Here is a 27792-nt window from a genome sequence, read left to right on the forward strand (position 1 = left end):
ATACATAGAGATTAAAAACGGAACACCAAATGCCCTATTGTATAGCTCCTGTCCCCGAAAGGACAAGGTTAGGTCATAAACTGGCCCCTAATCCGATGCGGGTGGTCATAAAAGCTAAATCACCCCTTTCATTTTTGTATATTCCAAGAATTGGGTTTTTTTCGACTACCCGAGCTATTAAGGACGTTTGCAGAATTACCTAAATTTGCACGGCGTGCAAATTTAGGTAATTACAGCTGTTATCTCATTATTTACATGCTTATTAAAACCAAGTTCAGCTGTGTTACATTATAAAGGTATATGTACATCCCTGTCAAGTGGATATAATTTGAAGTAACTAATTTAAAATTTTAATTCTTTAATAATAATAATAATAATAATAAAAAACCAATTTGATTTAGCTATGTAGTGCCAACTCCTATTATTGTAATCTTTTTATAGAATGCAAAATCCAAGCCCAAAGATGGATTTCAACATATAAATTCAAAACAAAGCCAAGTTTTTTTATCAGTTATTATTATTATTATTATTATTAGCTATACGGTGCAAGGAAGCCTGAGGCTTATGCTGCATCAGCCAAAAAAAAAAAATTCCCAACTTACCCTGAGAGAGAGAGAGAGAGAGAGAGAGAGAGAGAGAGAGAGAGAGAGAGAGAAAGAAATCACCAAGAAAGAGAAGGATGATGATATCCAGCTCAGGATCCTGTCATTTCATTCCAATAAACATGTTAAATATTTCATGTGGTAAAGTGTCTTTTATTAAACTCGCTTACGTGTTATTTCCATTTAATGTTCTCGTTGAGTTTAATGTGATTGATTGCCTTCCGATTTGTGCATTTGAGGAAATGCTTCAGAGTGACCTAGAACTCCTTTATCAGAGGTGAATAAACATGTTTATGGGTATGACTGACAAAGCCGTATTCTTTATTTAAAGAAGTCACAACATGTAGGGCAGGCAACTTGTGTAATCGAGACCTGCTAAGAAGTCACCTGCAAAAGTGAGGCAAGTTTGTTTTCATTTGAAGAGCACTCTGATTGTATTTCCAAAAACTGATGGAATTGTGAATCAGGAATAAACTATGAATCAGTATTTCTATAAGGATTTTCTGTCATGTCTACAGGAAGATATGCAACAAAAACATTACAAGAAGTATCATACTGGAGTTTGAGATTGGTTTCCCCCACTCTCTATAATGTTTCTGTTCATTCTTTTTGACTGTGCGGGAAATTCTGGTCAAAAAAACTTCGTCTTTGTCTGTTGATCTCTCCTTTCCCAAGCTGCGTACTCTCCAGGTCAATCACTGTAGCCCCTTCCACATCAAAACTGATGTTTGATTTTTCAGGAGATTTGACATCATTGCAATCCAAGCACAATTGCAGGCTACACTAGTGGAGTTAAAAACCCAGGACTATGGCAAAATTTTTGGTCTCAGTGTATCTGGTTGCAGGAGAATTTTTTTGATGCTAATAGCATAGAATAACTACTAAATTACATGAACAGTGCACAATTTGGAAATTTTTTATTCACACCCTTTGTATATTTTACACAGGAACTTTAGGTTTAATTCAGCATCAAAAAAATAGGAAAATTTATATAAAAAAAAAAGAAAGAAAAAGAAAATCTAACTAATTCTTGAGATAAACCAAATCATCCAGAGGGCTTGAATGGTCCACTAGCTGCCAGTTACAATTGTGATCTAGAATATTAAAACACTTAAAATTACTTTTTATTGAAACTTTTGAAGCAATTTGTTGCTGATATTATTTTTGTTATTTTGCAGATGGTTGTGTTTTGCTAACTGTTAATTATTCAAACTTAATTCCTGTACCCATTATTGTGTGATGGTATTGAATCATAACATAATAAATGCTTAACTTTTATGTTGGAAATAATACATAAGAATTTAAAATCAGTAACTGAGAACATCATAACTGTCAAGTTGTGGTTTTCACATTTTCTGAATTGCACAAATACACCTTTTTGTGATATTAGAGATGCACAGTAAACAGCTCATTATTGAACTTTGTTTTTGTAAATTAAATTTTTGTCTTCAGAATTTAAATAAATGGTAACAAGGGCTAATAAATATTTGTTAAAAATTGTTATTAAAGTTTATTATGTACACTGTTTTTCCTTAAGATAAAAGAAATAGCTATTACAACATTTTCATATGAATGTAGGTCGCCTTAGTTTGGCTGTCAGGGAACTTCCAGATTCTGAAGATCAAGATGGAATGTTGCTGGATTCTCTTCAAGAATCAGCAGCTTTTACTGCAGAAGCTGAGAATACTACACATCGGCATCGTTCCAGCCTTGCAGATATACTCTCATTAGATCTTACTAAAACATTAAGTTTACAGCTGGAAAATACAAATGTTCAGGAAGAGATTCTCAAAAAGTCTGCATCAGGGACAAGCCTTGCTGAATTTGAAATAGAAGTTCTAGGAGAAAAATCAAATACTAATCTTGATGCTAAAACAGAGAATAGTTTGAACTTTGCAGAGTCAATTAATCTTACGGTTGATCACAAAACCAGGAAAATCCCCGATATTTCTAATGTTATTGATCATAACTCTTCCAGACTGAGTCTGATTAGCACTTCAAGCACAAGCAGTAGTGGAGGTAGCACTGATGTTTGTTTACGTGGTCATATAGAAGGAGGTTCAACATCACAGGTTTTTGATGGCTCCTTTCCATCAGCTTCAGAAGAGGGAGTAGCAGAACAGAAGCAGCTTTATAAATTAAGTGGATTATCATCTACTGGTGCTATTCCAAAATCCATTAGTTTTGATCGTTCTGTCAACAGAAGAAGCCAAGTAAGAAGTTATTTTTGATTTCAGATTCATTTTACTTAACAGTATATTTTGTCTAATCTTTTCTGCTATTACTTAGCCTTGGATTCTAAAATGTATTAACTTTATTTTGAAAAGTGAAGTGTAAGAATAATTTAGTAAACCATTTAGAAATAAAATGAGTTTCCCCTGCTTTTAGAAAAGGCAAAGTTCTCAAGCTAGCTTTTTATCTCTTTAGTTGCACTGTAATTTCATGAGGTTATATTGCTGTTTCACTACAAATAAATGGTACCTTCTGTTAGAGAAGTTTAACTTGTATATTTATTTGTAGCGTGGAGTGCCACCCCCCCCCCCCAGATGTCTGTTTTGTTGATTTCTTGGAAAACAAAGCTTGTTCTTTTAATGACATGTTGTATAGGAAAAATGTCAGTGACATGCTTAAAACTGTTATCATCATTAAATTTTCACTCTCACAATTTTTAACTATTTTAAACTAATAGGTTTACATGGATTTACATACACATTTTTGATTACAAATTGACATAAGATCATCTGTTTCCAAATAGGATAATGAGATTAAAGAGAATGGTCTCTATTGCCTCAGGAGGCAGTAGAGTAGAGCAGTGGTTCTGAAGAATTTTTTCCTGGTGGCTGCAAAAATGGCCATGAGATTTAGCTGATTGCTGCACAATTCCTTCTTTTTATTAAGACATTTATTTTACCAGTAACAATGATAGATGGAATTTATATGCATATGACATAGGAATAATAATAAAATTCCTGTCTCGTACCATTGAATATCACTTTTATAAAAGTCCATATGATATTTTATTGTATATAAATTATTAATGTTTATAAATAAAAATTTTGATAGGAAATGATTAAGTTAATACAGTAAAACCTTTTTAATTCAAAGTTCAAGGGACCAAAATCTGTTTATTTCGATTTAAAAGAGTTCAATGTGTCCATACAAGCTGCAAACTTCTGCATGAAAGAGAAATTTTTAGACAGATTCTCTTATTAACACTCTACTGAATTTTTACTGTACTCATTTCAAATGTTATAAAACTTTTGGTTTTTTATGATAGATGTGTGTGATAGATTAATGTGATTAACACATTAATTTAGTCAATACGAGAAAGCTAGTTGTACTGTAGAGAAATTCATTCAGTTTCTCACACATAATAACATATTGTTAAGTTTTTTTTGTTGCTCTTACTAATTATACCTTGATTAGATTAGAGTCGATGTATACACACTTATGTTAAAATAACCTCTGTGTTATTTATTAGGTATAACTTTATATGTACCTGCTAAAGAGAGAATATAGCAGACTCTTGATTTACTGGGATTGGATTAACTAGGACATTTCAAGACTCCAAATAATAATAAAAAAAAAAATAAAAATCAACCAGAAATCATAAAATTCAAGTAATGATTAGAATAGGTATAAACAGATATTTTGCAAGTCATAAATAAACGACAAGAAGCAGCATTATAAGTCATCATTGGGAGATTAATGCACCTATTATCTTGGGCCCCAAGTGCCAAGCGATAGGGACCAAGCGATTTTTCTTAAGCGAATTCTAAAGTGATCCTTCCAAGTGATTTTGTTCTGTTTCATTTCTAGCCGCTCACTTATTCTCAGTTCATTGTAAGTGGTTCTTCACTTAGCAGATTTTAAGTAGAACCCAGGAAGGAAAATCACCTTTCTTTTTTAGGATATTTATCCATTTTCTTACTAACAAACTAATCCGTCAGCCGCTTGGTCACTAGGTGGCACTGCTCCTGCCTCCCCGTGGTGGGGCCGGAAACCTGAAAGGAAAAATCATCCTTTCAGGGCTAAAAGGAGCAACAATGGACTTGACAAACCAGACTTCTCCTGGAATTATGGATCAAACTGATCATAATCGGCAGCAAGATGATCCTAATCCATCTACTGCCAAAAGACAAAAGAAAGATGTGACCCAAACCATCTCGCCACTCTTTCTAATTATTCATTCCCTATCAGACCAACCAGTTAGTAAACTTTCTCCCTTTGTTATACAAAGGTGTCTAGAACATATAGCTGGTCCACCGAAAATGGTTCGCCGCTTGAAATCAGGCGACCTTCTGATAGAATCGACAAATCATCGACATTCTGAGCTTCTTCTTGAAACCAAAACTTTTGGAGCGATTCCCATCAAAGTCACTCCACACGCCACTTTAAATTCATCTAAAGGGGTTATCGTGGAATGGGACCTCCTAAACAGCTCTGAAGAAGAAATCGTACAAGAGCTACAAAACCAGAATGTCATACATGCCAAAAGAATCCTTATTAAAAAGGATGGAAACCTCATTCCAACCCGCACCATCATACTTACTTTCAGTACTCCAACTCTACCATCATCAGTCAAAGCCGGGTACCTGAATTGCCAGGTAAAACCATACATCCCCAATCCATTAAGATGCTTCAAATGTCAAAAATATGGCCATTCCCAAACAGTATGCAGAGGACAAGCTATTTGTGCCACTTGTGGCTCAAAAGAACATACCAGTAAAGAATGCAATACACAGTCTCCTCGCTGCCCAAACTTCAAAGGAGACCACCCTGCCTATTCCAGAGACTGTAATATATGGAAAAGAGAAAAGCAAGTTCAAAAATATAAAACTGAACATAAGATAACATATCAAGAAGCCAAAAAGCAGATACCACTACTTCCAGCAGTGAGATCATATGCAGCAGCAGCAGCAACACCAGCAACTACAGTGCAGAAAACAAAGGTAATTGCAATACAGACTGACATCACAGTCCCACCTAACATCTCAATAGCAGATTGGGCACGTAATCTTCTTCTACAAACAAAACAAAAAGTTGACCAGGCAATTAATACACCCATTGTAATCCCACCAGATGCTGAAGATCCAACACCAACAAGCAGTACAAATTCCACCAAATCTGTAGAAAAAACACAAAAAAATACTGACACTATGGATATTGATGAAAAGGAGAAAGAAGATGAACCAGTTCTGGAACTTTACGCAAATGATGACATGGACAGTGGTGGCCGACCAAGCTTCCCCAGAAAAGAAAAAATCAAAACAGATCGATTAAAACAAGCAGCTCATCGTAAGTCATCTGAATCAAGTACTAAACCCAAATAATGCGTACACTTCTACAATGGAATTGTTGTGGCTTTCGAAGTAATCTAAGCGATATCAAAGATCTAATTTCCGTATATGCTCCTGCAAGTATCTGTTTGCAAGAAACAAACCTAACTCCGCACATAAGTATTTCAATCAAGAACTACAATCTATATAGGCAAGACCGAAAAACCAATACAGGTCATGGAGGAGTCGCCATTCTTGTTGACTCTAATGTTCCATCCAAGCATATTCAGCTACAAACACCCCTTGAAGCAGTCGCAGTACGCATCGTGACTGGAATTTCCATGACTATGATTTCTCTCTACCTTCCACCTAATCATGCGTATACACTGCAAGAATTTGAGGATTTAATTGAACAATTACCATCTCCTTTTTGTTTGATGGGGGACCTTAATGGGCATGATATCATCTGGGGATCACTTCGTACAGACAAAAGAGGACAGATGATTGAAAAACTTATAAATAATAGGAACCTAACACTCTTAAACACAGGTACTCACACCCATGTCCACTTACCAACAGGGACTACCTCTGCAATTGATCTCACCATCTGTTCCCCAGCTCTCTTTCCTCTCCTTGACTGGTCTGTTTCCGATGGTCCCTATAGCAGTGATCATTACCCAGTTGTTTGTCACCTACTAGCAAATGATGTACAGCAACCTATAAGAGGTATAAAATGGAAATTTTGCAAAGCAAACTGGGAAAAATACCAATATGCTGCTTCCTTAGATGAGAAAATCATAAGACATACTGATATCAATAATGCTGTTACTCATATCGCAAATCAAATAATTTCTGCAGCAAACATTGCAATACCAAAGACAGCTCACCAGTCTCATAAACATTACAAGCAGTGGTGGAATGAAGAATGCTTGGAAGCAAAGAAAGAAAAAAATAAGGCTTGGAATCAATTCAGAAAGTATCCCACCACCACTAATCTCATAAAGTACAAGAAAGCCAGAGCAAAAGCACGCTATATACGCCGGAAATCTCAGAAAGAATCCTGGATATCTTTTGCAAGCAAAATTAATAGAAATATGGACAGCAGAATAATATGGAACAAAATTCGACAAATTTCAGGCAAATATACAACCGTCCCTAAACCGATCATAAGCTGGAAAGGTCATGACATAACTGATCCAGAAAAAATTGCAAATCTACTAGGAGAAACATTTGAGGAATTGTCAGCAACAACGTCATACAGACCAATCTTTCAAACATATAAAGCTCAAATGGAAAAATACAAAATTAATTTTCATGCAGCTCATGAGATTTCATACAATCAATCCTTCACTATAAATGAATTGCATAAAGCCCTAGCTAAATCTAAAGAAAGTGCAGCAGGTCCGGATGGAATCCACTATCAAATGATCAAACACCTCCATAAAAATGCTTTATACATGCTGTTACTGCTATATAATAGGATATACCTTGAGGATACATATCCAGACTCTTGGCGACATTCGTTTGTACTGGCCTTTCCAAAACCTGGGAAGGACCATTCAAATCCATATAATTATCGTCCCATCGCGCTCACTAGCTGTCTAGGTAAAATTTTAGAAAAAATGGTGAACGCTCGGTTAACATGGTTTCTTGACTTCCATAACCTCCTTAGTCCTAGTCAATATGGTTTTCGGAAAAATAGATCCACAATAGACATAATGACAAAAGCTGAATCAAATATTCGCAATGCCTTTCTCCGAAACGAACACCTTGTAATGATATGCCTTGATATTGAAAAGGCGTTCGATACCACTTGGAGATATGGTATCCTTCATGAATTGCACAAATTAGGTCTTCGAGGCCATCTACCGAAGTTCCTTCAGAATTTCATGACTAAAAGAACTTTTCAAGTCCGCTACCATCATATCCTGTCTCTAATATACAATCAAGAACAGGGGGTCCCCCAAGGCTCAGTCCTCAGTGCAACCCTTTTCGCTATCAAAATAAACCCAGTAACAGAAGTTATTCCAGCAACAATTGAAACCTACCTATATGCTGACGACCTCACCATATCATGTCACTCACAGAATATGCGGACAATCGAGAGGCAGCTCCAATGTGCTATTAACAAAATAGAATCCTGGTCCATCTATAATGGATATCGAATTTCAGTACAAAAGACAGCGGCAATACACTTCTGCAGAAAACGAAAGATGCATCCTGATCCAGAACTAAGGATAAGCAATCAACAAATTCCACTGAAACAGAGTATCCGGCTACTAGGACTAATCATGGATCAAAAATTAAATTTCCTAGAACACATAAAATATCTGCGTACAATGTGCTTAAAGAAATTAAACATTCTACGAGCTGTATCAGCCATGACATGGGGAGCAGATCGATATTCACTTTTGCATGTTTATCGTGCAATGATAAGATCTAAATTAGATTATGGTTCTCCCATTTACTCCTCAGCTAGGAAAAGTGTGTTAAACTGGTTAGATCCAATTCATCACAATGCATTACGTGTTATTTCAGGAGCCTTCCGTACCTCACCTGTGTATAGCCTATATACAGAGATCCATGAACTCCCACTCAGTCTTCGTAGACAAGTTCTTCTTATGAACTATGCTGCGAAAGTTTAAAGCTTTCCTGGACATCCAACATGGCAATATCTGTATAAACCGAAATGGGAAAATTTATATACGAACAAACCTAATATCTGCAAACCTGCAGGTATCCGACTAAAAGAAATACTCTCACAATTGAACTTAAGTATGGATAAAATCTACCAAGATACCCCCACAGCCCTTCCACCATGGAAAATCAGTTCAGTAGACTGTGACATGTTCCTCATAAAATGGAAACAGAGCAATATCCCAAGCCAACATATAAAACAGCTCCATTCCTCTTATGTAACGCAATTCTCTGACTATTCTCATCTGTATACTGATGGATCCAAGACGGCCACACATGTTGGTGCTGCTGTTGTATTGCCAAACAACATAATCTCACAGTCTCTTCCAATAGAGTGCAGTATCTTTAGTGCTGAATTGTTTGCAATAAGTCTCGCCCTAGATCACATTGCCAAAACTTCCCTCGTAAAAAGTATTATTTTCACAGACTCATTAAGTGCAATATATGCTTTACAGACAGAAGATCATCCATCTCATCCGTATGTAAGAAAAATTCTTTCCTCCTTATCACACCTTCGGGAAAACAAACAAAGAGTCAGATTCACTTGGATTCCTGGACATTCTGGAATACTCGGCAATGAACGTGCGGATGATGCAGCAAAACATCCATCTAACAAAAATTCTCACTTGCATAAAATACCGCTCAATGACTTTAAAAACATCAATCGAAAAGCCTCTGAAAATATATGGACGCAGACCTGGAAATCTCAAACAAACAATAAATTATACCAAATCAAACAACAGCAGAAATCCTGGAAATCAAGTTTTCGGTCAAACAGACATGAAGAGGTTATCCTCGCCCGGCTTCGCATCGGACACACATATTTAACACACTCTTACCTCCTAATGAAAGACGATCCTCCACAATGCCCTCAGTGTCTGACCACACTAACAGTGAAGCACATCATCATAGAATGTCCACGATACCAAATTGCCCGCCAATCGGCTTTCAAATCACATTCAAATGAGCCATTAAGCCTTGAACTCATTATGGGAGAAAAGTCAAACATCAGTGAACTCTTATCATACCTCAGCTTAATAAACTTAACTAATCATATCTAATATGTTAAATCAGTAACAATATAACAGGAAATAACAAAACTTGAACAGGCGCAATATAGCCGAAGTTGCTTTTGCGCCATTAAACCCCAAACAACAACAACAACAACTATTATCTTGCTACTGTCTTCACATCCACCGCTCAAAAAAAGAGAGAACAAATGTTTAGTTTGTTTTAGTGTGTCGCGTACTGTCGTGTTTCGTTGCACCGCAAAAAGACAAACTTTGTTTCATTATTTATGTCAGGGATGCTGAAATTATTTTTATAGTAAATATTTTTTTTTTGTTTCGAAATTGCCAAAATGCAAAAGAGTTGTGCTTTCAATTAAACAAAAACTTGAAATTATTTAAAAGTTTGAAACAGTGCCTCCGTTAAATCTTTAATGAACCATTATAATGTTGGCGACCAAACCATACACAACATCATAAAAAATAAAGGGAAACTATTAGATTTAAAATCGACATCGTAAAAAATAAAGAGAAGCATCTTATTGGAAACATGAGTAGTGTGTGGTAAGTTTTTTCATTTTTTATCTAGCGCCATATTTTTTACGTAGGTTGCTGAACATTTTCGATACAGTAAGTATCCGATTTATGTAACTTCGGACTTACGTAAATTTTTTTCACTCAATTTTTTTTTTTTTTTTTTTTTTTTTTTTGGATTCTGAAATTTAAAACAGTAAAAAAAAAAAAAAAAAAATTAATAATAAGCAATGAATAACAACAATCACAGCACACACAAATTGCATAAGTGAGATATGGAGTAACAAGCTTAAAAATAGGAATGAAGAGAAGATTCATAAAATTTATTTATGTTTTTTTTTTTATATCACTGAAGATTTCAGTGAAGGGGACACACATTTCACCATAATAACATAAAAACCCACAGCATTCCAGCTATCGGTATTATCGCAAATGCAATAAGGTTGAGTTTACTACCCATTTATAATGAATTGCACTAACAGAAAAGCCCAATAACCCAGAAAGTGCAAATTGTTTTTCTTGTTTTATGGTCGTGACCTCCAGAAATGTGCTTTAGTAAAATGTGAGTTCGTATGGGGTGATAATAGTGAGTTTTCACCTTAACCCTGTGAAGTTCTTTACAAAAAATTTAATTTGACTGTTTTCATGGTATCAACTAAGAGAATAAGTGACAGTGGTACTAGTAAATTTACCAAGAAAAGAAAGGCGATCGAGTTGGGTCAGAAAATTAAAATTATGTGGATATGTGAAATTGGTCAAACATTAACAAGTGTTGTGTGGAATTTAGATTTGTCAGTGTCAACAGTGGACACAATAATAAAGGACAAAGACAGAATACAGTCAGTCCTCGTATAACGCATGTCTACACGAATTCGATCATACACGATTTATAAATAGGGGAATGATATCATATATAACACGAACTGAATTCGCTTATGCACGATTCGCCTTTGTGGTTACAAGAAATGGCAGTTAGTCTGCAGAATCACCCCAACTGAACGCAACACAATAGAGAGAATTAACAAGTATGATCATGAACCAATACCATTGAAGGAAGAAGTTGAAAAAGTCATCAGAGAACTAACGTGTGGCAAGTCACCTGGAATGGATGAAATCCCAGTGGAATTGATTAAAGCTACAGATGTGAAAGGCACCGAGTTTTTTCATAAAATGATTGTAAAAATTTGGGAAATGGGACGGTGGCCATCAGATTGGAAGAAATCAATTTTTGTTCCATTACCAAAAAAAGGAGATCTGAAAATTTGCTCAAATTACAGGACTATTAGCCTAATTTCTCATGCCAGCAAGATTCTTCTTAAAATCATATTAAACAGAATCTCAAGAAAACTTGAAGAAGGAATGTCAGAGGAGCAAGTGGATTTCAGAAGGGGTAGAGGAACCAGAGATCAGACCTTAAGTCTACAACTGATTATTGAAAAATTTAAAGAATTGAATGTTCCAGTCGTTTTGTGTTTATAGATTATGCAAAAGCATTTGATTGTGTTTAACATGAGAAACTATGGGAAACGATGACTATTATGGGTTTCCCAATCCACATAATTCAGCTGATTAAGCTACTGTACCAGGAACAGGAAGGAACTGTGAGAACGAACATGGGAAACATGGACTTTTTCACAATAGTAACGGTTGCAGGCAGGGCTGTATTTTGTCACCTCACCTTTTTAATCTTTATGCTGAAGATATCATGTGTGAAGCTTCGGAAGATTTAGAGACTGGCATCAAAATTGGAGGACTGAAGATAAACAACCTTCATTATGCAGATGATACTGTGCTAATTTGTAATTCTAAGGATCATCTTAAAGAAACTCTGAGGAGATTCTATGTGAAGCAAATAAGAAAAAAGGATTGTGTCTGAATGTGTGTAAAACTAAAATAATGGTGATTGGTGATAATCTCAGTTCCAGTGAGTGAAGGTTAATGGGCAAGATCTTGAAGAAGTTGATGAATTTGATTACATAGGCTCAAGAATAAATAAAAATAGTGACTGCTCAAATGATGTAAAGAGACGACAGGCAATTGCTAAAACGCTGATCTGATAAAATTATGGAGAGATCATGATCTGCCCCTAAAGACGAAACTGAGAATCATTGATTCGTTAATTTTTCCAGTTGCCACTGATGGATGTGAAGGATGGAATCTGAAAAGAGTTGACAGAAAATTGAGGCATTTGAAATGTGGTGTTACAGGAGAATACTGCGTATTTCTTACTTGGATCGAAGAACAAATGAGTGGGTATTGAATAAAATTGGCAGGCCTAAAATTCTTCTTCATAGCATCAACAAAAGAAAACTCAAGTTTTTTGGTCATATAGTAAGAAGGGAAAACTTTCTGTTGAAGAATATAATGGAAGAAAAAACCGAGGGGAAGAGGTACAGAGTAAGACTTGCAACTAGGTGGAAAGATGGGATCAGTGAACTTCTGGGCATGACACTTTGCGATGCTGCTTGCATAGCACACGATCGATGCAGTTGGAGGAATTTGTTGGTGGCTACAACAGCTCCTCAGGATGCTATGTGACTGGAAGAAGAAGGTATGGTAATTACTGTACATACTGGGTGGTTATAAAATAGGTTTCCCTATTCGGGAGACCTTGTAAGATATAAGATCTTACAAGTTAATTTAAATGACGATAGCAGGGTTGTCTTTCGCAAACCAAGAGATTATTTAGAAAAAAAAAAAATTCAGATATAGTGATATTGAAAGATGAAAAATGTTACAAATTTAATAAAATAAAGATAGTGGGTTTTTTTCAAGGTGAGATTAAGTCAGGAGAAAATTAAAAGAAGGGATGGGGTAAGCGTAAGAATAACTAGTAGCAGACAGATAAACTTTCAGCTCCCAACGCACACGAAACAAACAGGGACAGCAGGAATGGGTAGCGGGGGTCATTTGTGAATAGGCGTGTTTGCTTCCCTATTGTTTGCTTGGGAGCAAACAATAGGACGGGAGATCGGATTAGTCGAGGCGTTTCCTTTGATCGGTGACACTGTCAGACCAAAACAGGAAGTAGGTGCACTTCAAATGTTCGATTTCAAATTAAGACTGGCGTCTGGCTGTCTGTGATGGGAAGTTTCTGATACTTTAGAAGGCAAGGTGCGAAATGGAAATGAGTGTTTGTGGAGGTGGCCGGTCGACATCAAAGGGGCTTACGGCCTGGGAAGAAAGTAAAGATATTCAAAAAGGAGGTTGGATCGCGCACTAAAGGGACAGCATGGGAAAATGATATTAGTGAATGAAACGGAACGTAAATTTAAATAGAAAAAGGGGAAGATTGGTTGAAGTCCCGAATGGAGGCGGGCCAGTAAAAAGGGACGGTATGGAGTTCAGGGGAACAAAAAGAGAGAGTGCGGGAAAGAAAGGAGGAACCTCTCGAAAAACAAGGGAAAAGGAGTTTGGTGAAAAAAAGTTTGAAGAGAGAGAAAAATAAAGTAAGGCGGGCAGTGCAGAAATGTAGGGAGTGATAAAAAGGGGCCTAGACAGTAATAGGGAAAATAGTTAAGAGTAGAAGTAACGGGAAGGCCAAGGATGATAAGAAAATGGGGTTATGAAAGACAGTTAAGTGTGCCAGGAAAGGTAACTACCTCTTGGAGCAAGATGCATCAGAATGATCTTTAGTAAAGGAGGAGTTGCGCATTCAAACAGGAGAAAGGACGCCAGACCCATGCAGCCTAGAGTTCCGGAAATTTATCTGAATCAGATTCAGGAGAAAGCAGATGAAGGAGAGCCATAGAAGATAGCCTAAGATAGAAGCCTGAAACCTCTCAAGAAAGAAAAGAAAAAGATAGAAGTAGGTGAGCAATATATTAAGTACACTAAGTTAGCAAGAAGGACTCTTAGTGAAATAGTATAATAAATAATGAAAAGGGGGTAGTACTAGAAAGTAAAGAGAAAGAAAATTTATATCTGAAGTAGAAATACTAACAGAGTTTATTATGTTAAAAGGGGTTAGTCTATAATGGAAAGGAAACTAAGGAATGAATAGTAGATGAGATTGATATAACAGATATAATGTGTTAGGAAGGGTAGTAAACTTACAAAGAAAGATTCTGAATATGTTTTAAAGTTATAGACAAGTAAGTTGTATGAGAAACTCTGAATGTTATTATTATTATTAGCCATATGGTGCAAGGAAGCCTGAGGCTTATGCTGCACCGGCAAAAAAAAAAAAAATCCCTATACCCTGAGTGAATGAGTGAGTGAGTGAGTGAGAGAGAGAGAGAGAGAGAGAGAGAGAGAAAGAGAAAGAAAAGTAGAAAGGAATCACCAAGAAAGAGAAGAATGATGATATCCAGCTCAGGACCCTGGGTGTGCCAAGCCTATACTCACCAGATGTTTACCCTGGGGGTAAATGTTTTATTGATGAAGATGGTTGGTTTATCTGAATGACTAGTGACAAGTAGAGACTTTAGGAAAGCTAAGATTGGTCTACAAGTATATTGTAACAGGGTGACGAGACCACAGAGCATAATGATGAAAGTAGTATATTTGATTGTTAATATAAGAAACGGAATTGCATCCAGAGTAATGAAATGAGTATAGTGAATGTAAGTGTGTTAGGAGTTAATTAGAGCAAGAAGAATGAATCAGGTGTTTTCATTCAGTGGTAAACTCAGATTATCTAGTGAATGGAAATGCGATGGGAATGATTATGCAAGATACCTCTGAGTTGACTTTGTATATTATGAATGTATGTTTTCTTTTTATTCAATTGTATATAATTTTGTATATGTGTATGTAATAAATTTCATGTTTTGTTTTCACTTGAGTCTTGTTAGTCTAATCAACACACACCTTGCTTGCCTAGTTAAGAGCTTGCTCTCCCGCAATTAGGCGAGAGAGTCCTGGTCTCTGATTAAGGGGAATCAATTTAAATTACCCTCAAGAGCTTGAGAATCTTCTGTGATTTTTGCAGAGCATAGCTGTCAGGTGGCAAAGAGTAGGGTCTTGTAGGTGTGAGGGCACCTAAGAAAACCTGAGTTAAATGTATAATAAGACAAAGAAAGATAATAAAAGGATAAAATAATAACAGCATTAGAAACGACTGCATTAGAAACAATTTCACCCAGAGACTGGATGCTGCAATTAACATAGAGATAAAAGGTAATACTGAAGAAATTTATGAATATTTAAAAAATACTGTTAAGAAAATAGCCCATGAAATCCTAGGCAAAAAGAAGAGCCAAGGACCGAAAAAGACCTGGATTACAGAGAAAGTAAGAGCTGCTGTAGAGGAAAAGAAACTTGCATATCAGAAATGGCTGGGTGATAGGAATGATGCATATAGGAACATTTATGTTGAAAAAAAGAAAATAGCCAATCGGTTGGTAGTAGAAGTGAAAAATGAAGAATGGGAAAGGAAATGCGCAACTATTAATAGCAAATTGGGCTTCAAGCAATCAGCGGAATCGTGGAAGGTCCTTAAAGACTTGAGAAAACAGAATAAACACAATGCTGGTTTGCAATTAATACCTTTGAAAGACTGGACGGAGTACTATGAAGGACTTTTAAAAGAAGACCTGGAAGAGTTCAAGACTATGGAGGATTTTGGTGTAGAAGACTCGGGCTTAAAAGTTTCTGTTAGGCAAGTGGAACTCCTGCTAAAGGAAGGAAGGAATGGCAAATCACCTGGACCTGGAGGAGTTTACATGGAACTTCTGAAATATGGAGGAAGAGGAGTGGCTATTCTGATACAAAAACTGTTAAATAGTATACTGAGAGGAGAAGAAATACCGAAAGAAATGATAACAGGATATATTACATCAATTTATAAGAAGGGTGATCGGAAAAGCTGTTCAAATTACAGAGGAATATGCATCCTGAATCCGCTGTTAAAGATCCTTGGAAAATGGATCAGGAACCGTTTAGAAGCTCGAATCGAGGTATCAGAAGAACAAAGTGGTTTTTCAGCTGGAAGTCATGTATAGATCATATCTCAACAGTAAGACAGATCCTTGAAAAATGCCAATCAAAAGGAAAAAAAATCTTTATGATTTTCATTGACCTTGAAAAGGCATACAACAGTGTTTCAAGAAAACTCTTATGGGAAGCACTGAAAGAGGCAAATATTGATGAACAACTGATTAACATTATTAAGGCAATTTACAGGAATAATAGATGCAATTAAAGTGGGATCAGCTTTGTCACCTGAATTCCACACTTCAAAAGGCTTATTCCAAGGTTGTTGCATGTCACCAACACTTTTCAAAATTTATATCGACATCTGCCTAAGATCCTGGTCAAAAAAATGTAATAAAATGGGATTGCTGATTAATAAGAACACCTATATTCACAATTTACTTTTTGCAGATGATCAGGTGGTGATAACACAAGACTTAGAAGATGCAAAGTATGCACGTCATCAATTGTTTGAGGAGTATAAACAGTGGGGTCTAAAAATCAATTTTAGCAAGACTGAAATGTTGTCTTCAGGGCCAGGACACGTTCTAAATATTGCAGGTTTTAAAATCAAACTAGTTGATAAATTCAAATATTTGGGATCACTCATACAAAGTGATGGATCATCCCAAGCAGAGATCAATAAGAGAATTACAGACGGCAGAAAGGCTATTGGCATGTTAAACTCTGTTCTGTGGAGCAAAAATATCCTAAATAAAACAAAGAAACTTATATTTCAAACGATTGTACAAAGTCTTCTATTGTATGGAGCGGAAACTTGGACATTGAATAGGTGAGCGGAAAACAAATTACTCTCCACAGAAATGAATTTTTGGAGATGCTCAGCAGGAACTTCTAGAAGAGACAGAAAACAGAATGAAGACATAAGGGATAAAATGGAAGTGAAAAAGACTATTATTGACACCATCAAAGAAAAGTGTCTAACATGGTATGGACATGTAAAACGGATGCAAGAAAACAGATATCCAAAGGCTATCCTGGAATGGATACCTCCTTGAAGAAGGAGAAGAGGAAGACCTGAAAGAGGACATTGATGGATGGAGTATGGGAGTGCATGACAGCCCGAGGCTTAACTGACCAAGACACCTTGAACTGCACTTTATGGCGGGAAAAAATTCCTAATAAGAAATAACTTGTAGGCTGAGGAAACCCATTGTAAATGGAAACACTCCTTGATGATGATGATGATGATGATGATAAAATAACAACAAAAATCATCCCCCCCCCCCCAACCTTAGTGTCAAAATGGTTAGAGATAGCACTGTAAAATTCGGTGGGTATGTCATTTAGTTTATGGAGAAGCGATTTGTAGAAGAAAAAAAAAGTTAGTTCAATTTTCCGAAACCAGGGGAGAAATTGGCACTGTAAACATGAGATGGAATACTTCACTTATGATTAGATTTTAATATCGGAACTTAGAAACCTACAGATATTGTTCTATGTGCTTTCCTTCACTTGAGATGACATTCTGAAAATGGAGGACTGGGTGCAACACAGTTCCACGTAGCATCTCATTAGGGATGTCGGCTACATGCTGTTTAATGCTTGCTTTCAAATCGACAAGCGTCTGTATGCCACCATGTAAACTCTGTCTTTCAGGTATCCCCATAGCCAGAAATCACAGGGATTGAGATCTGTGATCGGGCTGGCCAGAACTGCGGAAAGTCTGTAGAAATGATGTGATCATTTCTGAATGTTGATTGGAGCAGTTCCTTCACTTGTCCAGCAACATGGGGAGGGGCACCATTTAACATGAACACTAAGGTCTCCGAACATTGCCTTTCTTGCAGAGCACGAATAATGTGATCTCTGAGAAGAGCACAGTACTGTGCACTAGATACTTAGCACTAGTACACCTTATGGGTGGGAGGCATAAGGTGCAGACTCTTCAAAGAAAAATGATCCAATTATAAACTCTGCTGTGAATCCACACCATACCTTGAGATTGTCACAGACACTCTCTCTCAGATATGTCAGATAAGCTGTACTTGCTACCTGGGAGTCAAAAACGCTGATGGAACTGATATTCGGGTGACATTCAAGTCAAGTGGACCCAATTTTGGCGATTTCTGGATCACCTGTGACAGCCAGATCCTCTGCTTGCACCTTCATGGTGGTGGGACTGTTAGTAATCCTGGGTATAACCTCCGTGCACAAGCACACTGTGGGTGACTACTCAGGTGTGTGAACCAATGTAAGCAGGGTTCGAGGTGTGGCGCCCACACCACATGGAGGAATGCTGCCCCTCTGTGTTACCAGGCAATACTTAGTGTTAGATGACTCTCATCAACTGGTGCAATACCACCACTTTGCTTATTGTAGTCTTGAAGTGGTGGAACCCATGTTTAGTCTCCAGAGCTGAGTTCCGGTCAACCCTTCCCCATCTCTTCCATCATGCAGTATGACTGATGACTTTTGAGGTTATGATGAACATCATGGCGAGATCCAGTCTTCCTTACATTTCGAGGGTACAGCTCTAAAACAGTGTTTGCAGGCCGGCCACTAGTTACTACAGAGGAACGAACCTATTGGTAACTCTTTAGGAGACTTCCGGACCAGCTAGTATATAATCTTGTTTCCTCTACTCTCCCAGATAGCGACTGGAGAGAGTCCAAGTAGTGTGTATGTGGGAGGGCATTATCAAGGCCACGTTATGTCAAGGATCTGGGTATAATTTTAACATGTGTACGCCATGAATACACCATGAATTGCCAAATTAATAGAGTAAGCTTATCTGCGTAAAGATCTAAACCTCCCAAACACTTCCTAGTTCATTTCACAAATATACGTAGTCACAAGTCTAATCTCAACAATGTCCATTTCCACTTGCAGTCTGCCAAAACCCATGTACTTTTTCCTCACAGAATCTCAGTTATGGGTTGATTCAACTACTGCTCATCTGAGTTGCCCAAATTATTTGCTGTACGATTCCTTTCGCTTCAAAGGTGGTAATTGTGCACATGTCCGTTCCAATATTCCCTGTCGGAGTCTTGGTAATTTGGAATCTCCTCTTTTCGATCTTATCTGGCTTAAAATCTCTCTACCTCATTGTGTCAAATTCATCTGGTGTCTCTACCGTTCTCCCAACTCCACTAATCACTTGGAACCCTTTTACTTCCTATCTTTGCAATTTTACTTTCTCCAGTCCAACGTTCCTAACAGTGAGGTAATTTCTTTGATGATTTTAATGTTCACAATTACAGCTTGCTTCTGTTTTCTAGTCACACCGACCCAGCTGGTTGAGATGCTGAGGCTTTTGCAATTACTAATGACCTTGCACAGATTGTTCATTTACCTAAAAGAATCCCGGAGAATCCTAACCTTACAGCCAACCCGCTTGATGTTTTTTTCACAAACAACCCTTGTAAGCACATGGTCGAGTGAGAGGTCCTTTAGGCACCCCAGATCACAACTTGGTGATTGTCTCTTCTCCAATGGAGCCTTTATCTCAAGGCTATTCCAACCTCGTATTGTTTGGCATTACAAGAATGCAAAATGGGATGACTTGCGACACTTATTTTCTTCTTTTCCTTGGTCAGATTACTGTTTCAAAAGTTCTGATGTCAACGTTTGCTCAGATCGAGTCAGTGAAATTATTCTTGTAGGAATGGATTCCTTTATTCCACACTCCACTTTAAAATCTCGTCCTTTATGTAAACCTTGGTTTTCTAATAAATGTGCTAAGGCTGTTCAAGAGAAGAATGTTGCATATCATAATTGGCTTGTTTCCAATTCTTCAGTTTCATTTTCTGCTTACACCAAAGCTCGCAACAATTGTAAAGTAGTTATTAATCAGTCCAAACTAGATTTTGAACAGAACAGGCTAAGAGTAGAAAACTTGCTTCTTGCCTTAATGGTAGCCAAGAATTCTGGTCTCTTGCCAAAGCTATTGGCTGCAACTTTTGCCCATCTCTGCTCCCACCTCTGTCAAAACCAGATGGTTCTGTTGTCACTTCAGCCAAGGATAAAGCTGACCTGCTAGCATCCCATTTTTCTTCCAACTCATGTATTAATGATCTTGGTAAAACACCTCCCACCATTTCCGGCACACTCCATTCAATCCCTCCTGTGGTCTTCTGTCAAACGGATGTCAGAAGGATTTTGACGAATCTTGATGCTAAGAAATCTCCTGGTCCTGATGGTATTTCCTTTGACATTCTCTCTTTCAAAACCAAGGATAAACTGAACTTACTGTTGTTCTTTGCTGCCTCATACCACTTTCTTATTCCAAAGGTGTTTTTCCTTCTGCTTAGAAATTTGCTCATATCAGCCAGTTCCTAAAAAGGGTGGCAAATCCCTCTCATCCAATTATCGTCCCATCGCAATTACTTCTACTCTTTCTAAGGTAATGGAGAAATCAATTAACCGCCAAGTATTAAACTGCCTAGAAACCTTCTGTTTGATCAACGATCACCATTATGGATTCCTTCAATGTCGATCCACTGGTGATATTCTGGCTTATGTTACCCATTTATGGACAAATTCAATGGAAAAAGTTTGGTGAAATACAAGCAGTTTCTCTTGACATCTGAAAGGCTTTCGATCGTGTTTGACATAAAGGTCTTCTAAACAAGCTTCTATCTTATGGTTTGCCAACTGTTTTTTGTAATTGGTTATCCAGTTTTCTCTGATTGCTCACTGAGGGTTATAGTAGATGGCTCGCTGTCTTCTAACTTCTCCGCTAATGCTGGTGTCCCCCAAAATTCATTTCTTTTCTCCACCCTTTTCCTCTTGTATATTAATGACCTTCTTCTATTGACTGGAAATCCTCTTCATAGTTTTGCTGATGATAGCACATTGCATTTCCCTTTCCATTTTGAGAAACCTTACCCCGCTCATTCAGCTTCAACTTCTCAAATATCCACTACCAATTTCTTAAATGCCGATCTCCACGTAATTCTCCAGTGGGGCAAAGACAACTTAGTTGATCTCAATCCTTCTAAAACTCAGTCTTGTCTTATATCTCGCAAAAAGGATTCTTCTGCTCCTATGCCTATCTTTGGTGACACTCCGATTTCTAGCCAAAATCTCTTTTGAGTATTACCCTGACTTCTAATCTCTCTTGGCACAAGCACATTACAAATATTGCTTCCTCTGCATCTAAAAAACTTGGCTTTCTCTTTTCCTCCCACCGTTATGTTTCTTCCAAACAGCTGTTCACTCTGTACAAATCTCAAATCTGCCCTGCCATGGAATATTGTTTCCACATCTCGGGGTGGTGTCCCCAAAACCTCTCTCAGGCTTCTAGATTCCACTCAGAAGAGGGCAGTAAGGTTAATTAATGACTCCTCTCTAACAGTGTCTCTCCTCTTGCTGTCTCATATATGTACTTTTTCTGCTGCATGACTTTTCTGCAGACACTTCCATGGGCACTTTTCTTCTGAATTGGCTTCTATAATTCCCGTTCTCTCTTTCAAATCAGTCCGAACCTGTGCCACCACCACCAGCCAACATCCATTTACTGTCCAACTTCAAACTCACAGAACCAACTTTTCATCTTCCTCGTTTATTTATTCAACTGCTGTTTTCTGGAACAACCTTCCTTCATATGTATTTCCTGAAAATTAGTGTACAGAAGTTCAAGTCTAATGTCAACAAATATCTCTTTTCGTCTTCTCAACCTTCATCCTAAGCACGGTACTAAGGACTATAGGTTCTAATACTTCTCGTGTTTGGGGTTTTTATAAAAAAAAAAAAAAAAAAAAGACTGTAATGTATGGACTTTGTAGTGGTCTTTCCTGCACAGCAGATGGACAAAGAAGTTTCCCATATTTGGCAGTTTTTGTGCATTTACAGCCCCATGAAGAGATAAATGTGCCTCATCAGCCCACAGAATCATTCGAGCTCATGTATTGTCGAGTTCCATACAAGCCAGAAATTGTAGAGCAGTCTATTTGTTGTTGCTGATCGCAAGACTTTAGTTCTTGCACTACGTGAATCTTGTACGGGAACCAGCGTAAAATTATTTGAAGCAGTTTGTGTACAGTATACCAAGGAAGGATCAAATTTACTGACACCTCTAGTAGCCACTACTGACTGGTAGTGTTTTGCATTTTGACCATTGCAACTGCCACTATATCCACTACCACCATTCTGATATGTGGTCATCCCCTGCCTGGAATTACACCTAACTCCCTGGTCACTTCAGATTTATTTATTAGTTTTCAAAGTCCCACTGACGTCAAAGGTCCTTTACGCAAACCTTTAAGTTTTTGATATTCATTTAGTGCTGCTTTGGCATTACTGTTATTCTGATAGAACAGTTTTACTAAAAGAGCACGTCCCTTTTTTGTAAGAGCCATGATGGTTATTGACGGTGGCATTGGCCAGTCTTCTTTTATCTAACAGGATGTCATTTGCGTAAGCTGCATGTCTTGAAGTAAATGACAACAATATGTGCAGCCCTGTTTTCCCTCTGGTGGCAGAAATTTGAACAAATTTTTTTCCTTTTTTCTTCTACAAATCGTTTCCCCATACATACCCTAAATGACATACCCACCAATTTTCACATCGCTAACTCTAACCATTTTGATGCTAGGGTCTCCCGAATAGGAAAACTTATTTTTTAACCACCCGGTACATAAATTACAAATTAATTTTACTACACCATACATTTAGTTCAGAATATACAGTCTTCATTTTCTTGGCTTATATGTAGTACATATTCTGAATTAGATTATACTATATTGTATTAGTAGAATTACGTTACATGTTCAAACAGCTAAGGTAAAGAAAGTCAACATGAGAATGATGAGAAACGTCTGATAACTTACGCGGAAAATTAGTACTGCTCGCTTGGTAAACAGATGGTAGGTGTCATCGGTCTGGTGCCGAAATCGAGAACGATGTATTGATTGGCAGGTAGGCATGGCAAACGATGAAATGATTAATGGTGGGCTCGACAGATGACAAGCTACTGTATAGTTATTGGTTGGCATTATAATGTTATTTATGCGTAAAGAACGGTGCATAATAGTTTTGTGATGAACGGTAAAACTGGTAATAGTAGTGATGAATCTTTTAAAGATGGAAGAAATTTGTAAGGAAAATAAAACGTTGGTTGATTTTTTGATGTAAAACTAAATTAATAAAAGTTTTGTTTCGTTCATTTTATGTTCTTCATTATGAAAAGCAGATTTTTGGAATTCATGAGTGTTTGTACTATATTGTTGATTTAGGTTTGGTTATGAAAAAAGGAAAAGGTTTCTTTATTTTTTGTTATATTTCATAACCTGACCTTAAATGGTAGGTTAGGAAATAATAGAAAAGGTTTCCTTATATTTCATGACCTAACCTTAAATGTTAGTTTAGGAAATAATAGGAAAAGGAAGAAAAATTCTTTTATATATATATATATAGTCAGTCCTCGTATAACACGTGTTTACACTACACGAATTCGATCATACACGATTTATAAATAGGAGAATGATATCGTATATAACACGAACCAAATTTGCTTATGCATGATTCGCCTTTATGTTTACAAGAAATGGCAGTCGAATGCGGAATCACCCCAACTGAACGCAACATGATAGGAATGAAGAGAAGATTCTGAAAATGTATTTATGTTTTTTATATCAGTGAAGGGGAAACACATTTCACCATAATAACGTAAAAACCCACACAATTCCAGCTATTGGTATTATCGCAAATGCAATTAGATCAAGTTTACTACCAGTTTATAACAGATTCCACTAGCAGAAACGCAACTGGAAATTGTTTTTATTGTTTTATGGTAGTAACCCCCAGAACTGTGCTTTCATAAAATGTGAGGTGTTGATAGTGTCTTTGCCTTTACAGTGTTGTTTATTCAGTTGCTACACATGCACAGCTTTGTTTATGTGTATCAAGCGTGCCTCCTCATTTCGTAATTGTGCTTTATTCCCTAAAAATGAGTAACATACTTAAAAGGTGTGAAAAGGAAGCGTCCTGGTGAAGACACTACAGATTCAGAGAGAAAAAGAAAAGCAATATCGATAAACAGAGGCAGACTGGGTCAAAAATTCTTACCCGGGAAAATTTATAGTGGCCTCATACTAGCGTTTATGGCCAAAATCACACCGGTCTCCGGCCCACCGGGGTTTCCCCGATAAGGCTTATGTCCAGTCCGCCTCTGTTGATAGAGAAAAAATATGAAATTGTGAAACACTTTGAGCGAAATGAAAGGCCATGTGATATTGCATGTGCTACAGACCTAAATGAGGCAATGCCAAGAATTACAAAGAATGTAGACAAAATGAAAACAACTGTCATTGCAGGAGCAACTCAAAGTGTAATTAAAATCCATTAGATTAAGACACATATAATTGGAAGAGATGGAATGGCTGTCATCTGTTTGAATAGAAAATCAAACAAAAAACAAGTTTGCTTACGATAGAAGCAAAAGCATTTAGCAATATTTTATTACGTAATAGTCATAATCAAATACTTGCGTATTTGATTATGATTATTTATTGTGTTTGGTAATGTTTTGGATACAAATGTGTGTTTAATCTTGGGTGGTTCGCACCTAACCCTATTTTTCTCATAGGGCATGTTGTTTATATTGCATGATTTTGCATTGCACGAGGGTTTCTAGGAACACAACTATCGTGCTATACGAGGACTGACTGTATATATATATAGTGAGTAGTTATTGAGGTGTTGATTGATATGTGTGTATCCACATGAGTGTCTTTAAAAATAAAAGCACAGTAATAAAAAATTAATATTTTGTTAATGAACAATTTATGAACTAGTCCATTCATGATCGTAACGAAAAAAGGTTACATTACCCCCTCCACTTCGGGAGGGGTTCAAGCTCACATGGGATTCAACTGGAGGTAACCTGACCTTTTTTTTTAGCATTATGTAAAGTGTTCATTAGGGCAACTTACCATTGAGGCAAGTGACCATTAGTGCTTCTGAGTGATGCTACACTGATGTTATCATGTGTTGTGTTCATGCACCAATCAGCACATTGTTTGTCACGCCTACCTGTCAGTCAATATATATCGTTCTCAACTTCTGCTCCAGACCGATAACACCTATCGTCTGTTTACCAAGTGAGCAGCGTTAGAGTGCTGTATCGGGAAACTAATTTTCCACAGAAGTTATCTGATATTTCTCGTCGTTCTCGTGTTGGCGCTAACAAAGAAAAGTTCAAACTTTTCTTTGTTATTTTGCTGCTTTTATATTTTACAAATAATTGATATAATGAGTTTTCAATGTAACAAACTCAGCATGGTGGGATTGGAATGTGTCCTAAAACCTTTCTAGGCACCAATAGAAAATACACTGAAAATTTATTATTTTGCTGACCTCTTTCTCAAGTAATGCCTGAACAACTGAAATATATTTTAATTTTTGTACAAAGTTATTCCGAAAAAAAAAAAAAAAAAAACCACTTTTGGATTTTTTGGAAACACTTAACTGTTTTGCTAGTCACTAGAGACCACCTCTGAGTGATTAGTAGAATTCAGGTTATATGCAATTGCATATGTGTAACTTCATATCATGGCCATTGTAGTCTAGTCCATATAAATGCATATAACACAAATATTATAAGCAGTACTGCATGTTCCTTAACTTCATTTGTTCAGATGTTGATCTCGGAACTATGTAACAAGTCACTGTACTGAATTAGCATAGGATAAATTTCACTGAGCGTGGGAAGGTTTCTCAAATTGGCATGGGAAACATTTTAATACTATTTTGCTATTCATTCTCCTGCTACCAACTACATCAGATGAAATGTTTTCGTTAAAACATTTCATCTGATGCCAAAAATTTTAATCTGTCATAGAACTCCATATGGAATCGTGGATTGCCATTTGCCAAAAAGATTTTGCTACAGATGGCATTATTCTGTTGTGTTGCTTGCAAAAAGAAAGTTTTACACAAGAAAAAATTCCAGATTGACCAACATGTAAAAACAGCATCACACATTATGGCCAAGCAAAGGAAAAGCAAGGAAAAATTTCCAGAACAGTCACTTTTAGCTGAGCCTTGTACTTCAGAAGAGAAAAGTGAATTCTCAAAGGATTTATGTTTCGCTGTAGTAAGCAGCAAATATTCCTTTCAGTAAGTTAAACAATGGAATCTTCAAGCAGTTTTCGAAAAAAATATTGTCTAAATTGAAATATTCCAGATGAATCTACCTTGTGAAAGAATTACTTTAACTTTATTTATGATGAAATTATTTGTGAAATTCTCTAAGATATTAGAGAAAACTACATTTGGATGCCCGTCAATGAAATGACAGACATTTGCGGCTGCTATATTTCACATTTTATAAGTGGAAAATTAGATGTAGAACCATTGTGTCTCTATTTACTTGCATGTAAAGCCCTCAAAAAGGTGAATTACTCTAATTCACCTTTTTTGAGGCTAATTCACCTAGCAAGATTTTGTAATGATTCTTTACAATTATGGCCAGAATCAACCCATAGCAAAGGAGCCTGCATATTTTTTAGTGACACTGCTTCGTATATGTTAAAAGTCACTTCTGCGTCACAAGTTTTCTCTCCAAATCTGATCCATGTTACTTGCTTAGCCCATGGCTTACACAGGTTGGCAGAGCAATTTGGGAGTATTTTGGTGAAATTAACAAACTTATTTCTAGTATAAAAAATTTTTTTTTTTTGTAAAAAGTGCGAGAGATTAGTAACTTACAGAAATATGCTATCTGTTCTTTCTGTCCCACCTGATCCTGTTCTCACAAGTTGGGGAACATGGTTACAAGCATGTTCCCCATCGTTTTATGATAAAAATTTTGATTTTATAAAAGAATTTGTTAATTCCTTGGATAGTACATGGCTATTGGTAGTGCTAAGGCAATGCATTCTGATTTTTTGGCTAGAAAACATTTATTATTCTACCAGACCCATTTTAGCTGGTTACCTAATTGTATAACTGAACTTGAAACTTGGGGACTTCTTAGAGCAATGCAATTGGAGAGATGGAAAAAGTTGAATTCCAATTTCAGCTGTGCCTGGAGGAATAGGGGAAGAAATAAGAATAAAATACAATAATGCTTTAGAAAAGAACTCAGGATTTCACACTTTAAGGAAAATAGATGCATATATAAATGGGAAAGGAAATTAACTTCCATTTCAAGTAGAGGCTTCAAAGCTCACATTTTTAAATACAGTCCAGTCACTTCCGTAGAAGCAGAAAGGTCATTCTCTGCATTAAAAATGAATGCCACAAATTTATAATGGACCACTTTGAGAAATATATTATTGTGTATTGTAACAAAAATTATTCCAAGTGTGAGAGGAAGAACTTTTAAAAAAGATGTTAAACCTTTTCATAAATGGTTTTATAAATACCTTTTCATAAATACTTTAATATGTTGAATACAAAGAAATTGTAGTTCAGTTAATTGTAATAAATGTAAAAATCGTAGTGCATATATTAGCATTTTGATGCATATTTTAGTGCATATTTGTATACTTATTTGACCTGTTTTTTAGTGCATATAATCCAATGTCTGGTATTAGTAAGTCCTAAAAAAAAGCTGTCACAGAAGTGTCTTCTTTTAGAAAAATTACAAATTAACTTCTCTTCAATGCCATTTATTCAAAAGTAGTGCAATATAAAAGGAATTGTGAGCACTAAGACTGTTTACTAGGCTGTTTTAACTGTGTGGGCTGAGAAGACGTGAGGCAAAGAAGTCCTTGTATCTTTTTTTTTTTTTTTTTTTTTAACTTAATATGCACATCCTTACCATATACCCTGGGGGCTCACGTCTGG

General features: G+C 36.6%; 1 protein-coding gene across 6 annotated transcripts in view; it reads left to right on the plus strand.

Annotated features, from left to right (window-relative positions):
• The window catches only part of Gapvd1 (GTPase activating protein and VPS9 domains 1), a 442880-nt gene that overhangs the window by 261500 nt on the left and 153588 nt on the right, over nucleotides 1–27792 (plus strand). For all 6 annotated transcript variants that reach the window (XM_090389457.1, XM_090389454.1, XM_090389464.1 and 3 more), the window contains exon 15: nucleotides 2181–2815. In XM_090389457.1, the coding sequence (XP_090245583.1) occupies nucleotides 2181–2815 (635 nt within the window). The remainder of the gene's footprint in view (nucleotides 1–2180; nucleotides 2816–27792) is intronic.

Source organism: Mastigoproctus giganteus, chromosome 2 (assembly GCF_048544385.1).
Source record: "Mastigoproctus giganteus isolate SK-2022 chromosome 2, ASM4854438v1, whole genome shotgun sequence".
Classification (NCBI taxonomy): Eukaryota; Metazoa; Arthropoda; class Arachnida; order Uropygi; family Thelyphonidae; genus Mastigoproctus; species Mastigoproctus giganteus.